The following is a 16,595-nucleotide window of genomic DNA, read 5'->3' on the forward strand; positions in this document are numbered from 1 at the left end:
GTAGCCTGTTTCTCAGTATTCACCCCGATAACATTGTCTTTTTCCAGTGTGAATACTGACAAAAAATATTCATTTAGTGCTTCCCCATTTCCCCTGACTCCATGCACAACTTTCCACTACTATCCTTGATTGGCCCTAATCTTTCTCTAGTCATTCTTTTATTCTTGATGTACCTATAGAAAGCTTAAGGTTATCCTTGATCCTACCTGCCAACGACTTCTCATGTGCACGCTTGGCCTTAGTCCACTCTTCAGGTCTTTCCTGGCTAATTTGTAACTCTCTATCACCCTAACTTAGCCTTCACGTCTCCTCCTAACATAAGCCTCCTTCTTCCTCTTGACAAAAGATTCAATTTCTTTAGTAAATCACATTTCTCTCACTCCACCACTTCCTCCCTGCCCGACAGATACATACTTATCCAGGACACACAGTAGTTGTTCCTTGAATAAGTTCCACATTTCATTTGTGCCCATCCCTTGCAGTTTCTTTCCCCATCCTCTGCATCCTAAATCTTGCCTAATCGCATTATAATTGCCTTTCCCCCAGCAATAACTCTTGCCCTGCCATACATACCTATCCCTTTCCATCACGAAAGTAAATATAACCAAACTGTGGTCACTATCACCAAAGTGCTCACCTACCTCTGAATCTAACACCTGGTCAGGTTCATTACCCAGTACCAAGTCCAATGTGGCCTCACTCCTTGTTGGCTTGTCTACATAATGTGTCAGGAAACTATCCTGCTCACATTAGAGAAAAACTGACCCATCTAAAATACTCGAACTGTAGTATTTCTAATCAATATTTGGAAAGTTTAAGTCCCCCATAAAAGTTACCCTGTTACTCTCCCTTCTATCCAGAATTATGTTTGTTAGCCTTTCCTCTAAATTTCTGGAACAATTCAGAGGCCTATAGAAAACTCCCAACAGGATGATCTCTCCTTTCCTGTTTCTAACCTCAGCACATATCACCTCAGTAGACGGGTCCTCAAATGTCCTTTCTACCATCGTAATACTGTCCTTGACTAACAATGCCACACTTACTCCTCTTTTACATCTTCTCTGTTCTTACTAGTATTCAATATCTGAAACCCACCCTCCTGCGCCATCCCTGTAACCATGTGTTCAACTACTCTGTCTCCCTATTCCTCGCCTGTGTAGCACGCGGCATAGGCAACAAACCAGAGATAAAAACTCTGTTTGTTCTTGCACCAAGTTTCCATCCGGCCTCCCCGAATGTCTGCCTTAAATCCCCATCCCTTTTCCTAACTATGTTGCTAGTACCTGTGTGGACCATGACTTGGGCTGCTTCCCCTCCCCCTCAAGGATCCCGAAAACATGATTGGAGACATCACGAACTCTGGCACCTGGGAAGCAACATACCAACCGTGAGTCTCTCTCATCCCCACAGAATCTCCTACCTGTCTCCCTAACTCCTCAAAGACTAATGCTCTACTCATCTCCTCCCCTCCTTTCTGAGCAACAGGGACAGACTCTGTGCCAGAGAACTGCACCCCATTGCTTACCCCTGGAAGATCCCCCCCCCCACCAACAATATCCAAAACTCTATACTTGCTATTGAGGAGAACAGCCACAGGGGCTCCCTGCACTTGCAAGCTAGTTCCCTGTCCGTCCCCTGACTGTAACCCATCTGCCTCTTTCTTGCACCTGAGGTGTGACTACCTCCCTGTAACTCCTCTCAATAATCCCCTCTGCCTCCAGAATGATTCAAAGTTCATCCAGCTCCAGTTCCCTAACGTGGTTTTCGAGGAGGTGGAGCTGGGTGCACTTCATGCAGATAATGTCAGCAGGGAAACGTGTGGTGACCCTTACCCCCCACATTCTGCAGGAGGAACATTCAACTGCGCCGCATCCACACCAGGAATCAACCTGGTGAACCTCCTCTGCACTGCTTCCAAAGTGGGTTTATCCTTCCTCAAGTAAGGAGATCAGAACTGCACACAATACTCCAGGTGCATCCTCACCAACACCTTGAACAATTGCAGCAGAACCCCTCTGCTCTTAAGTTCAATCTCTCTCACAATGAAAGCCAATATTCCATTTGCCTTCCTGATTACCTGTTCCACCTGCAAATCACCTTTCAGTGATTCATGTATGAGCACTCCTAAGACCCTCTGTACAATAGCATGCTGCAATCTTTCACCATTTAAATAATATTCTGACCAACTACTTTTACTTCCAAAGTGGATAACCTCACATTTACCAACATTGTACTCCATCTACCAGACCTTTGCCCATTTACTTAACCTGTCTAAATCTCTCTGCAGACCTCCATATCCTCTGCATGTTTTGCCTTTCCACTCAATTTAGTATCATCAGCAAACTTGGATACATTACCCTTGGTTTCCTCTTCCAAATCATTTATATATATCACGAGCAGTTGTGGGCCCCACACCTACCCCTGCACCATCCCATTTACAACTGATCCCCAATCAGAGAAACACCCATTTATCCCAACTCTCTGCTTTCTATTGGTTAACCAGTCCCTCCAAATATCTCACTATTTCTTATTTAATGATAGCCTCCAGCATTTACCTGACTACAGATATTAAGCTAACTGGCCTATAGTCACCTGCCTTTTGCTTACACCCTTTTTGAAAAGGAAGGATCACCGACAGAAGAAATCAGGCAGCAGAGAGAGAACTCAAGCTTTTTTCAGCAGCAGAGAGAGAGCTGTATCTATCAGTTTCAATTCCAAATGCCCGACTTTAGCAATTGAAAGTAAAACCTAAACCCTGGATCTGTATGAACCCGACTCCTTCCACTTGTGCTTCTTTTGTCTAAGTTAATAAAAATCCCAAAGCTACTTGCTCTGCTTTCTGTGGAGCAGATGCCTCAACACCAGACTTACAACATCCCCCAGCAAGACAACCAGGGCAGACACACCACTCTTAGATGCACATCATCACATCTCTCCTTTCAAAAATAATGAATCATCAATATAGATGACTTGTTTTTCAAAGACTTTACTCTCATGCTACCTGTACTGTATATATAAGATACATAAAAAATTCATTAAACCTAAGCATACAAACATTCAATACTACAATCCACTTCAGTCCGTTTCTTCTACCCACCACCAAACAACTCCATTCACCTTCATCAAAGTCATAACAATGTGTCAGCAATTTCATTCTCTCTTCCTGCCATGTGTATAATTTTCAAACTGAATGGCTGTAACAATGAATTCCATCTAAATAGCCTGGTATTTCCATCCTTCGACTTTTACAAAAATGGTAATGGATTATGATCAGTATGTACCGTTGTCTCAGATACATTACTGGTAACAAATATCGAAATATTGCAATGTGAACACCAAATTCAAGGTTTCTTTCTCAATGGTGGAATATTTATTTTGGTGAATATTGAACTTGCAGACAAAATATCCACTAAGACTTTCTATTATCTCATCATCGTCTTGTAAGAGTGAAGCACTCACTACCACATCATTTGTATCAATAGCCACCTTGAATGACTTTGCCTAGTTAGGTATTGCTAACTCTGGAGCAGTAGTCAACACAGCTTTCAGGCTTGCAAATGTCACCTAAAATGTCCCATATTCTGTTTCCTGCATTTTCTAACGACAAAGCCAACTGTAGTGCCTGTTTGAAGTCCAGTTGGGCTTCAGGCTGTAGGCACTTTTGTGTAGTTATGTAATTAATCCCACATACCAAATGGTCTCTTAGCATCTCATTCAGAGTTAACCCAAAATCACATGCCTCTGACAGTCATCTTAACCTTGTCAAAAATCCCAATATAGGTTCCTCGTGTTCTAGAACATTTGAATAAAACCAATGGTGACTCAGAATTAATGGAGGTTTGGGATCATAATATTTCGTAATTAAATCAATCAATTGTTGAAAGATTTTAGTATCTGGTGCCTCAGGAAAAGTTATGCTCCTAATAACTGAAAATGCTGCAGGTCCACAAGCAGTCGCAAGGATTACTCATTGCTTTTCGTCTGCCCCAGTGTCATTTGCCCAGGAAAAGGTCATATTCTTTCCACATACTGGGCTTCGTCTTCAATGGCAGGATCAAACAAGTCAAACTTCCCAAATAAAGACATGATGCCGAAAATGCTTACCCCAACTCAAAGATGATTGTTGCAAGTGAATATTTTTTAAGCATGTACTGTTTTCACATGTCGCCACTGAAATATCTGACAGAAGATAGTATCCCATCACCAAGTCACTCTTTATTTACATTTGCATGATACATGGAGCATCCATATACAGCGCTCACCTACCACCCCACCAACCTCCATATACAGCGCTCACCTACCACCCCACCTACTTCCATATACAGCGCTCACCTACCACCCCACCAACCTCCATATACAGCGCTCACCTACCACCCCACCTACTTCCATATACAGCGCTCACCTACCACCCCACCTACTTCCATATACAGCGCTCACCTACCACCCCACCAACCTCCATATACAGCGCTCACCTACCACCCCACCAACCTCCATATACAGCGCTCACCTACCACCCCACCAACCTCCATATACAGCGCTCACCTACCACCCCACCTACCTCCATATACAGCGCTCACCTACCACCCCACCAACCTCCATATACAGCGCTCACCTACCACCCCACCAACCTCCATATACAGCGCTCACCTACCACCCCACCAACCTCCATATACAGCGCTCACCTACCACCCCACCAACCTCCATATACAGCGCTCACCTACCACCCCACCAACCTCCATATACAGCGCTCACCTACCACCCCACCAACCTCCATATACAGCGCTCACCTACCACCCCACCAACCTCCATATACAGCGCTCACCTACCACCCCACCAACCTCCATATACAGCGCTCACCTACCACCCCACCAACCTCCATATACAGCGCTCACCTACCACCCCACCAACCTCCATATACAGCGCTCACCTACCACCCCACCAACCTCCATATACAGCGCTCACCTACCACCCCACCTACTTCCATATACAGCGCTCACCTACCACCCCACCTACCTCCATATACAGCGCTCACCTACCACCCCACCAACCTCCATATACAGCGTATCATCCATCGTCATTCCCACCACCTCCAAACAGAGATGCCCTCCACCGCATCTCCTCCACTTCCCGCTCCTCCGCACTTGAGCCCCGCCCCTCCAATTGCCACCAGGACAGAACCCCACTGGTCCTACCACCCCACCAACCTCCATATACAGCGTATCATCCGTCGTCATTACCGCCACCTCCAAACGGACCCCACCACCAGGGATATAGTTCCCTCCCCTCCCCTCCCCTATCAGCGTTCTGAAAAGATCACTCCCTCCGTGACTCCCTCGTCAGGTCCACTCTCCCCACCAACCCAACCTCCACTCCCGGCACCTTCCCCTGCAACCGCAAGAAATGCAAAACTTGCACCCACACCTCCCCCCTTACTTCCCTCCATGGCCCCAAGGGATCCTTCCATATCCGCCACAAATTCACCTGCACCTCCGCACACATCATTTATTCCATCCACTGCACCCGATGTAGCCTCCTCTATATTGGGGAGACAGGTCGCCTACTTGCGGAACGTTTCAGAGAACACCTCTGGGACACCCGGACCAACCAACCCAACCACCCCGCGGCTCAACACTTCAACTCCCCCTCCCACTCCACCAAGGACATGCAGGTCCTTGGACTCCTCCATCACCAGACCATAGCAACACGACGGTTGGAGGAAGAGCGCCTCATCTTCCACCTAGGAACCCTCCAACCACAAGGGATGAACTCAGATTTCTCCAGTTTCCTCATTTCCCCTCCCCCCACCTTGTCTCAGTCAAATCCCTCGAACTCAGCACCACCTTCCTAACCTGCAATCTTCTTCCTGACCTCTTCGCCCCCACCCCCACTCCGGCCTATCACCCTCACCTTGACCTCCTTCCACCTATCGCATTTCCAATGCCCCTCCCCCAAGTCCCTCCTCCCTACCTTTTATCTTAGCCTGCTGGACACACTTTCCTCATTCCTGAAGAAGGGCTCATGCCTGAAACATCAATTCTCCTGCTCCTTGGATGCTGCCTGACCTGCTGCGCTTTTCCAGCAACACATTTTCAGCTCTGATCTCCAACATCTGCAGTCCTCACTTTCTCCTCTGTCATTTTAAGTCAATTTTCATTTATCAGATGCTGAGAAAGGGTCACCGGACCTGAACTTAACTTTGGTTTCTCTTCATAGGTGCTGCCAGACCTGCTGAGCTATTCCAACAATTTCTGTTTTCTTTAGTGAATAATCTTGCTTAGCTGGTTATAAAGATAAACTATTTCGACTGGTGGGGGATTCTAGAACTAGGGGATGCAATAGAAGGGCCCCAGCATTCAGAAGAGATCTTAAGGGAAGCACTTATATACACGATAAGTTGTAGATGATTGGAACACTCTTCCAAATACGGTGGTGGATGGCAGATCAGTTGTTAATTTAACATCTGAAATAGATTAAGTTTTGTTAAGCAAACTTATTAAGGGAGAGGGGCTGAAAGCATGTATATAGAGTTAGACCACAGATCAGACATGATCTGACTGAATAATAGAAATTGCTCAAAAGGCTGAGTAGTCTACTCCTGTTCTCATGTTCCTATGGTTGTTTGAATGTCTTTATCTTCTAGTTTGTAAAGTTTCTGAAATGCCCTAATCCTTTTTATTTCATGCTTCATTTTCAATAAGTGTGATTCAACAATACTCATCTGGATAACTATTTGGACAAAACCACTATCAATTAAATTTCCCTGAGTCGGCATTTCTATCAATGTAAAATAATTTGCACTCTCCTTGTACATTGAAATGTAAAAGCATTGACAGCTGAGCCTTTATCAGTGCTCATTTTTTAAATTACTATTTTTCTTCAGATCAGAGATTAGCATTTTATATTCTTTCTGAGGAAATTGTTTACCTCCCAACATACAGATTACCTCTGTTTAGTTATAGGTCAGTTTTCTGAGTACAGGACTTATTTTTCCATTACTTCAGCGAGTACATCGCACGGCCTTGTGTGAAGAAAGCTTTTCTTATCTCTAACTTCTTCATCCCATTATCTTAAGTGATTTCCCTGTCCCACTCTGACCAACACTCTCAGTATCTCCAGGTTTTCTCACCTTTCTTCTCTATCAGCAAACCATTTAACATTGACTAAAGTTAAATTTGACAACAGATTTGGAGTCTTGTTTTAATCGCAGAGGTGTGATGGGTGCATTAGGAGTCCATTCAGCTTACTGTGCCTGCACTGGCTCATTAAATGAGCTTCATTACCGAGTGCTAATTTCCTGCTTTTTACCATCGACTTGCACACATCATTTTTATCCAAATAATTATCCAATACCCTCTTCAAGGCTTCTAATAGGCTGCTCAGTTTTCATATGTCCAGGTCTTAAGACCATCCAGTGAGTAAAGCAACAGCTTGCTGCAGATTTGCTTTGGATGTTTCAGTTTGGTTCAGTTTCTTCAATCCTATGTTGCACCAACAATATTCCACTCTTACTATACTTTTCCCAATGCAGTAAGATCAGGTCCAGGTTTTTAATAGAAGCCAGTTCACATTCTTGTCAGTGTGTATCAACAATTTTCATTAAATACACACACTTTGTACAGGGGACCATAAGAGAAAACCTCTCAGGAGCCTGATCCACTTCCACGTAACCTGACATCATTTTGATTTGGCTCCTGATGCACATGCTCAGTAGCAATTATTAGATTAAAGGTATAGTTAACCTTTTACTCCACACCCAGTTTGGTGAAGAAATCTGGCTGCAAAGTACCACAGAACAGTGAGAGCTGGTGTCTGCCTGACCAGATATTGTGCGATCCCTAATCTTACTCAGCCTGGTTAAGATGATCAGACTACTTGGGGTGGAAGAATAGATTTAAATGAGTTACAAGACCCATTTTTTGAAAAATCACTTCTCTCATTTTGCAGGTTACACTAACAACAATCGGCTATGGTGATAAAACTCCACAAACGTGGCTTGGTCGAATGCTGGCAGCAGGATTTGCACTATTAGGAGTCTCTTTCTTTGCTCTACCAGCTGTAAGTATATAATACACATGTTCTAAAAGCTGGTCATATTACCTTCATTAGGACAATTCACAAAAAATACTAAAGAGAAGGGAAGATAACCTTTATACTGTATGAGGGGAGATTGTAGATTGGTTGGCAATTCAACTTTCATTAGTAAAGGCATTGCAATGGAAAGTACACCAGTTAATGATGACTGTTAGTTGTAAGAGGCCACATCTTCTTTTATTGTGGACTGTGAACTGAAAATCAGGAATAATGGAAGTTGCCTTTAAAAAATGGGAGATTATACAAGTAGGTTTTTGCAGCTGGGAAAATGCAAGTGAAACTCATTGAGAGACAATGATATATCTTTATCTTCTGGTAACATTCAGTTCAGATGAATTTCCACCACTTGTGGGATCATAAGGGTTCAGCGTAGCAAAAGCCCTATAAATGGTCAGGGTTTACCTTAATACAGATTATGTGAGGAGAATGAAAAGAAAGAAACAAGGAAACCTTCAAAAATTGGCTGCATAAATCTCTCTCTACCCCTTTCTCTGTAAAGTGGCACTTTCCAATTTTGGAATACATTCAGAAATGCTGAAAGAAATAATACTGAATTGTAAAGGAAGAGAAAGGCTCATGTCCACCAAATCAACTGGTGAGTTGAACACTGGCCTTCTCTGTTCAGATGACATTGTGTCATAATTGAAGAATCAAACGAATTGTGAAACCAGCCCATCTGGTTTTGTGAATTGGACTTTTGCTACACAACTGTTTTGTATTGACCACTCAATATTTGTGTCTTATCTGCTTCTCTTTGTATCTGTGGAAATTATAAAAAGGGCCAAGTTTAAGTTACTTAAATTACAAATCCTTTAATTGTTTCTGTTAAATTTAAGTATGTTACAAAATATAATTATTTTTACAGTTAGTGAAGAAACCTCTTGTGGTTTGTTTTTGTCCTGGAGGGCAGTCATTCAGAGATAAATTGGATGTTTCAGTAGTTTCATTAAATTTTCACATTTGCGGCAAAGCTGGAAATAACGAGACATGATTTCCAGTATGCCATCCCCATTGAATCATGACACAGTTAACTGCCAGGATTTGTTTAAAGTTAAAAATCATGCAACACCAGGTTATAGTCCAACAGATTTATTTGTAAGCACAAGCTTTCAAGGCGCTGCACCTTCATCAAGGAACTAGTGGGACAGGATCATAGAACACAGAATTCATACTAAAAGATCAAAGTGCCATACAACTGATGTGATATATTGTACAAACATAGATTGTTGTTAAGTCTTTAATTACTTAGAATGAGGCTGCAGGTATGGATTGATTAATATGTAAACCATAGATCTTCTTTCAAGTTACAGTTCTGAGACAACGTAAGGTTTTATCAGTATAAAAAAAGTGACATCTCAGCTCAGAAGTTGCATTAAAGTTGTGAGGTTAGAACCTGTCTGTATCACAATCTTGAGTCAGACTGGTTCTATTTCCAAAGTAGGATTTTATAAAATATCACATGGACTGACTGCCTACAGGTTGTGTGCTTTTTGAACAAAGTAGAATGTACCTGCAAATGCAAATTCATCCCATAAACGTGTGTGTGTGTGTGTGTGTGTGTGTGTGTGTGTGTGTGTGTGTGTGTGTGTGTGTGTGTGTGTGTGTGTGTGTGTGTGTGTGTGTGTGTGTGTGTGTGTGTGTGTGTGTGTGTGTGTGTGTGTGTGTGTGTGTGTATGTGAGGGAGAGAGCGAGAGTTTGTGTGTGTGTGGGAGAGAGGGAGAGTGTGTGTGTGGGAGAGAGGGAGATAGTATGTGAGTGAGGGAGGGAGAGTATGTGTGTGAGAGAGAGGGTGTGTGTGTGTGACGTGCTTGATAGAGTGTAACAGATTATATGTCTGTGTGAGGACGTGTGTGTGCAAGAGAGAGAGAATGTCTGTATGTGTGTGTGTGAGAGTGTGGTCATGTGTCTGTGTGTGTGTGTGCGCCAATGTATGGTGTAGTGGGGTCACCTGTAGTGTGACATGAACCCAAATCCTGGTTGAGGTCATCCTCATGGGTACCGAACGTTGCTATCAGCCTCTGCTGGGCACTCTGCATTGTTGCATATCCTGAAATCCCCCTTGGAGGAAGCTCACCTGAAGATCGGAGGCCGAATGTCCTTGAGCGCTGAGGTGTTGCCAACTGGGAGGGAACATCCCTCTCTGGTGATTGTTGCGCGGTGTCCATTCATCCATTGCTGTGGAGTCTGTTTAGGGGCATCCTTACCTGCAGCGTATGCACCTCCACGTGAGGATTTGTTTAAAGTTTATTTTAAAATAAGCAGGTTGACTCTGATTAGTCAATGCATTGCTCCAAGAAATGAACAAAAAAATGGCCGTCGCCATTTGTTGCGTTGAAATGGGTGCAGTATGTTTACTTGTTCTTTCTGTCTGTAAATAAGAACATAAGAACTAGGAGCAGGAGTAGGCCATCTGGCTCATCGAGCCTGCTCAGCCATTCAATAAGATCATGGCTGATCTTTTTGTGGACTCAACCCATCTGCTGCCCGTAACCTTTATTGTTTAGAAATCTATCTACCTTTGCCTTTAAAAACATTCAACATTTAGCCTCAACTGCTTTACTTGGCAGGGAATTCCACAGATTCACAACCCTTTGAGTGAAGAAGTTCTCCTCAACTCAGTCCGAAATCTGCACCCCTTATTTTGAGGCTATGCCCCTGAGTTCTGGTGCCACCCGCCAGTGGAAACAACCTCCCTGCTTCTATCCTATCTATTCCCTTTATAATTTTATATGCTCCTGTCAGATCACCCCCTCAGTCTTCTAAATTCGAGCAAGTACAGACTCTGTCTATCCAATCTCTCCTCATAAGCCAACCTTCTCAATTTCAGAATCCACCTAGTAAACCTCCTCAGTACCACTACATCCTTTCTCAAGTAAGGAGATCAAAACTGTACACGGTACTCTAGGTGTGCTCTCATCAACACCCTAAACAGCTGCAGCATAACCTCCTATTTTTAAACTCCGTCACTCTAGCAATGAAGGACAATATTCCATTTGCCTTCTTAATTACCTTCTGCACCTGCAAACCAATTTTTTGTGATTCATGCATAACGACACCGAGGTCCCTCTGCATAGCAGCATGCTGCAATTTTTCACCATTTAAATAAAAGTCCATTTTGTTGTTGCTCCTACCATTTGCCAACTTTGTATTCCATCTGCCAGACCCTTGCCCACTCACTTAATCTGTCTATATCTCTGTGCAGACTTTCAATGTCCTCTGGACACTCTCCTCTACCATTCATTTTAGTGTCATCTACACACTAAAGACATGGTCCCCAAAAGACTTTAGTGAACCAGATGGGTTTTTCCTATCAATCGACAATGGATCCATGGTCATTTCTAAGACTTCTAATTTCAGATTCTTATTGAATTCAAATTTCATCATCTGCCATGTTGGCATTCAAACTCTGGATCCCCAGAACGTTACCCGAGGTTTCTGGATTAATAGTCCAGTGATAAAACCACTAGGCCATCACCCTCCCCCAATAACATGGCTCCGTGTATTAATGTACGTAACTTTCAGTATACACAGCAAGATCTGACTAGTTGTCACCATAATCATTTTGCACACTCTGGATTATTTATTAAGTTAAATTCATTTAAGGTTGGTCATTATGTTGTAAATTTTACAGGCATGAGCTGTTTGGGTACAGTCAGCACCTTTCTTGTTCTAAACTGTCAAAGGATATATTCTTTGATATGATATGCCATGTTCTTTGGTTTCTGTACATTCCATCACGTCGGCACTGAAATTCATATACCACATTACTCATTTGTGTGATGGACAGATGTCGTTTTAGCTGGACGGCAGCATCCTGTTAAGGAAAAACAGGATTGAATGACCTACTCCTGCATCTGTTACTAGACTAAACTTACAGGGAACACATAAACTGATTTTAAACTTTTTATAGATACATGAAGAGAAATGTGCTGGTCCCTTACAGTCTGAAACAGGAAAAGTTATAATCATGAACAAAGAAATGGCAGATCAATTGAATGCATATTTTGGTCTGTCTTCACATGGGGGGGGGGGGGGGGGGAGCTTATTTACATCTCAAAATGTTGTGGAACACAGGGCATAGTGAGAGGAAAGAACTGAAGGAAAGCATTAGGAATAGGAAAATGATGGAATCAAAGGCTTTAAATTCCCAGGGCTTGATAATCCACATCGTACAGTACTGATGGAAGTGGCCCTAGAAATAGTGGATGCACTGTAAGATTTTGAGTCCTAATAATAAACTCCCAATACAGCTATGTGACTGTTTATTTTGAAATTTTAACCAATAAGGCAACAAGAGACTGGTGCAGAAAGTCAGGAAGTTTGTAACAAATTATAGAATTACCTCTCATGAACAATTACAAAATTAGATTCTGAGTGGCCTAAGCTTAGCTAGACCTACTGCTCATCAATCAAAGGGATGTATGATGAATCTGTAATTGACTCTTGAGAGTTATGGGCATTGACTGCTGACACTTCTCACTATCTCTTGACTGGTTCCTCAGGTTGTCAATTATCCATATGTGCATCCATGAGTTTGTCATGGCCGTTTTACTAAAATAGAAATTTTTTGCTTCTTATTTAAAAACAAACCAGAGACAAGCGTAATCTGGCCTCAGTGATTGATATCTTGAGTTCATGGCTCAGTCTTCAATTAATTGGTGAAGTTCCCACTGAATCAGGCATTTACTTATCACCGTTTGTTTCTCCCTGTTTGATTCTGCAGTGTGGAATGTTTGGAAACAGTTTACGTTCCTGACATTGCCTTGATATAGAAGATCAGAAAATATGCTAATTTTGAAAAAATTGTGAAACAGGATGTGTTAAAGAGTAAGGGTTATATGATTACCACTTCAAACAACAAAAATAGAAATTTCTGAGAAAGTTCAGGAGGTCAGCAGAATCTGAGGAGAGAAACAAAATTAACGTTTCGGGTCAGAACTGCTGCAGGTTTTATTTACTATTACGAATACGTCGTTACAAAGCTTTCTCGAAAACAAAGGTTACGTATAGTCATTTACACTTTTTAATATACTAATACAAGGGCACAGCTTTGTTCTAATTCCTTGATGAGGACTGACAAGCTGGGAGAGCACTATGTCTCATGTTCAACCTTGGAGCTGTTGATCTGAAACTAAACAGATGTCTGTCTGTCTTGCAGCAATAAGTCTAAAAGATTATTGTCTTCATTCTGATTGCAATCCCATTGTGTGTTTCTTTGTCAAATGAAGCTGAGAAAACTCAAATGATGTTAAAATGTCGAATTCTACATCGGCTATATTTAATAAAACTGCATATGTCAGAATAATCAATGAATATATTGATTATGTGATTACAATTAAACAAAATTGGCCATGAAATGTAACTTCTAAATGCCAGTTTCCTTGCTGATCCTACATCATTCAGAGTTATTGTTTTATATTCTCTCAACTATGGATTGGAGGGTAACTAAAATAATCCCACCATTAAAAAGGAGGTAGAGAGAAAACAGGGCATTATAGACCAGTTGGCATGATATCAGTAAGAGGGAAAATACTAAGATTGATTATAAAAGGTTTAGTAGCAAAGCATTTGGAAACAATGAAAAAATTGGACAGCATGGATTTACAAAAGGGAAATCATACTTGACAAACACACTAATGTTTTGAGGATGTAAATCCTAGAGTTGATAACAGGGAGCTTATGGATGCGGTTTACATGGACATTCAGAAGCACTTCAATAATCTCCTACGTAAGACATTAGCATGTAAAATTAAGGCACATGGGATCGGGGTAGTGTACTAACATGGATATAGATCTGACAGGTTGAGAAAAAACACAGTAGGATTAAATAGGTTATTTTTCAAGTGGCAGCCAGTGCCTTTTGAGTACTGCAAGAACCAGTGATTGGACCCTAGTTATTTACAATATATATTAATGAGTTAGATGAGGAAATAACATGAAATATCTCCAAGTTTGCAGATGACACAAAGCTTGGTGGGCAGATGAATTATGAGGAGGATGCAGAGATTGGACGAGTTGGATGAGTGGGCAAATGCATCGCAGATGATGTATAATGTGGATAAATGTGAGATTATCCATATTGGTTAAACAAACAGGAAGGCAGATTATTATCTGAGTAGTGATAGATTTGGAAAGGGGGCAGTGCAACAAGACCTGAACTCCCTTGTTCACCATTTACTGAAAGTTAACACACAGGTATAGCAGGTAGTCAAGCAAGCAAATAGTATGTTGTTCTTCATAACAAGAGGAGGGATTTCTTGCTCCGTCAAGAACCTTGATGAGACCACATCTGGAGTACTGCGTTGTGTGACATAATGGTTCCCTCTACTGAGGAAGGATGATCTGACTGTAGAGGGAATGCAACAAAGGTTTACCAGACTCATTCCTGAGATGATAGACTCATGTAAAAGCAAGACTGGATTGATTAGGACTGTATTCACTGGAATGAAGACGAATGAGTGGCACTCAGATTGAAACATATACACTTCTAACAGGTAAAGACAAGGTAAACACAGGAAGGCCATTGCCAATTCCCAGGGAATCCAGAACTAGAGGTCAAGGTCAAAGGGTATGCAGAAAGCCATTTAAAACAGAGATGAGGAGAAATTTCTTCAGAGTGTGGTGAGCCTGTTAAGTTCTCTGTCACAGAATGCAGTTTAAGTCAAACATTAATTTTTTTTTCAAGAATGAAATAGAAATTGTTCCTACGGATAAAGTGATCACAGGATATGGAGCAAAAGCGGAACAGGGTACTGAGTTGGATGATCAGCTGTGATTACATTAAATAGCAGAGCAGGCTCGAAGGGCCAATTGCCCTACTCCTACCCCTATTATACGTGTTCTATGTCTATGTAAATCATCTGATCAGAGTAGATTGTCAGCAAGGTTTTGTGTGAGGAAAGTTGTATCTCACAAACATGATTGAACTATTTGTGGAAGTTACCAAAAAAGGTTAATGATGACAGAGCAGTAGATGTTGTTTATTTGGATATTAGTAAAGCCTTTGACAAGGTTCTGCATGGTAGATATGGAAATGTGTTGCTGGAGAAGCGCAGCAGGTCAGGCAGCATCTAGGGAACAGGAGAATCGACGTTTCGGGCATTAGCCCTTCTTCAGGAATGCCCGAAACGTCGTTTCTCCTGTTCCCTAGATGCTGCCTGACCTGCTGCGCTTCTCCAGCAACACATTTCCATCTCTGATCTCCAGCATCTGCAGACCTCATTTTCTCTGCATGGTAGATATATTAGTAAAGTTAGGTCACATGGGATTCAGGGTGAGTTTGCCAATTGGATACATAATTGACTTAAGGGCAGAAGACACAGAGCAATGGTAGACGGTAGCTTTTCGGACTGGAGTGCCCGTGACCAGCGGTGTTCCACAGAGATTGGCTCTGGGTCCTCCTTTTATTTGTCATTCATGTAAATGATTTGGATGAGAATATAGAAGGCATGGTTCATAAGTTTGGGGATGACACCAAAGTTGGTGGCACAGTAGACAGTGAAGAAGGTTTTCTAAGACTACAAAGGAACTTGATCGAATGGATCAATGGGCTGAAAAATGGCAGATGGAGTTAAATCTGGATAAAAGTGAGGTATTGCATTTTGGTACAACAAACAAGGGTAGGGCATGCACAGTTGATGGTAGGGCCTTGGGATGCAGGTACATAATTCTCTAAAGTGTGTGTCACGTATGGAAAGACAGGGTTTGAGCATTTGGAAAGACAAGGTTTGATTAGGGATAGTCAACATGGCTTTGTGCATGGGAGATCATGCCTCACAAGTTTGTTAGAGTTCTTTGATCAAGTGATCAAGAATGTTGATGGGGCAGATCAGTAGACGTAATCAGTATAGAGTGGTGCTGGAAAAGCACAGCAGGACAGGCAGCATCCAAGGAGCAGGAAAATCGACGTTTCGAGCAAAAGCCCTTCATCTATTCCTGATTAAGGGCTTTTGCCCAAAACGTCGATTTGCCTGCTCCTCAGATGCTGCCTGACCTGCTGTGCTTTTCAAGCACCACTCTAATCTAGACTCTGGTTTCCAGCATCTGCAGTCCTTGTTTTTACCTTTACATAGTCAGTATAGATTTTAGTTAAGACTTTGATAAGGTTCCACATGGTATGCTGCTCTGGAAGGTTAAATTGCATCGAATCCAATGGAAGCTGGCAAATTGGATACGCAATTGGCTTGATGGTAGCAAGCTGAGGATAACAGTGAAAAAATACTTGTCGGATTGGAGGCCTGTCACTGGTGGTGTGCCTCAGGGGTCAGTGTTAGTTATCTATTTCAATGACTTGAATGAGTACAAGGCACGATTAGTAAGTTTGCAGATGACACTAGAATAGGTGGTATGGTGAACAGTGAGGAAAGTTATCAGAAATTACAGAAGGTAATTACAGAAGGTGATCAGCTGGGGAAGTGGGCTGAGAAATGGCAAAAAGAGTTTAATATAGATAAGTGTGAGGTCTTTCATTTTGGAAAATCAAATCAAGGTAGGAGTTTCATGGT

The 16,595-nt window shown here is 42.2% G+C and overlaps 1 protein-coding gene across 1 annotated transcript in view; it reads left to right on the plus strand.

Annotated features, from left to right (window-relative positions):
• Nucleotides 1-16,595, plus strand: part of kcnq4 (potassium voltage-gated channel, KQT-like subfamily, member 4) — a 789,375-nt gene that overhangs the window by 628,878 nt on the left and 143,902 nt on the right. Inside the window, exon 6 of the mRNA XM_043717965.2 lies at nucleotides 7,945-8,055. Within this exon, the coding sequence (XP_043573900.1) occupies nucleotides 7,945-8,055 (111 nt within the window). The remainder of the gene's footprint in view (nucleotides 1-7,944; nucleotides 8,056-16,595) is intronic.

This window comes from Chiloscyllium plagiosum, unplaced genomic scaffold (assembly GCF_037043375.1).
Source record: "Chiloscyllium plagiosum isolate Xiang-an unplaced genomic scaffold, Cpla_swu_hap1 HiC_scaffold_30, whole genome shotgun sequence".
Classification (NCBI taxonomy): domain Eukaryota; kingdom Metazoa; phylum Chordata; class Chondrichthyes; order Orectolobiformes; family Hemiscylliidae; genus Chiloscyllium; species Chiloscyllium plagiosum.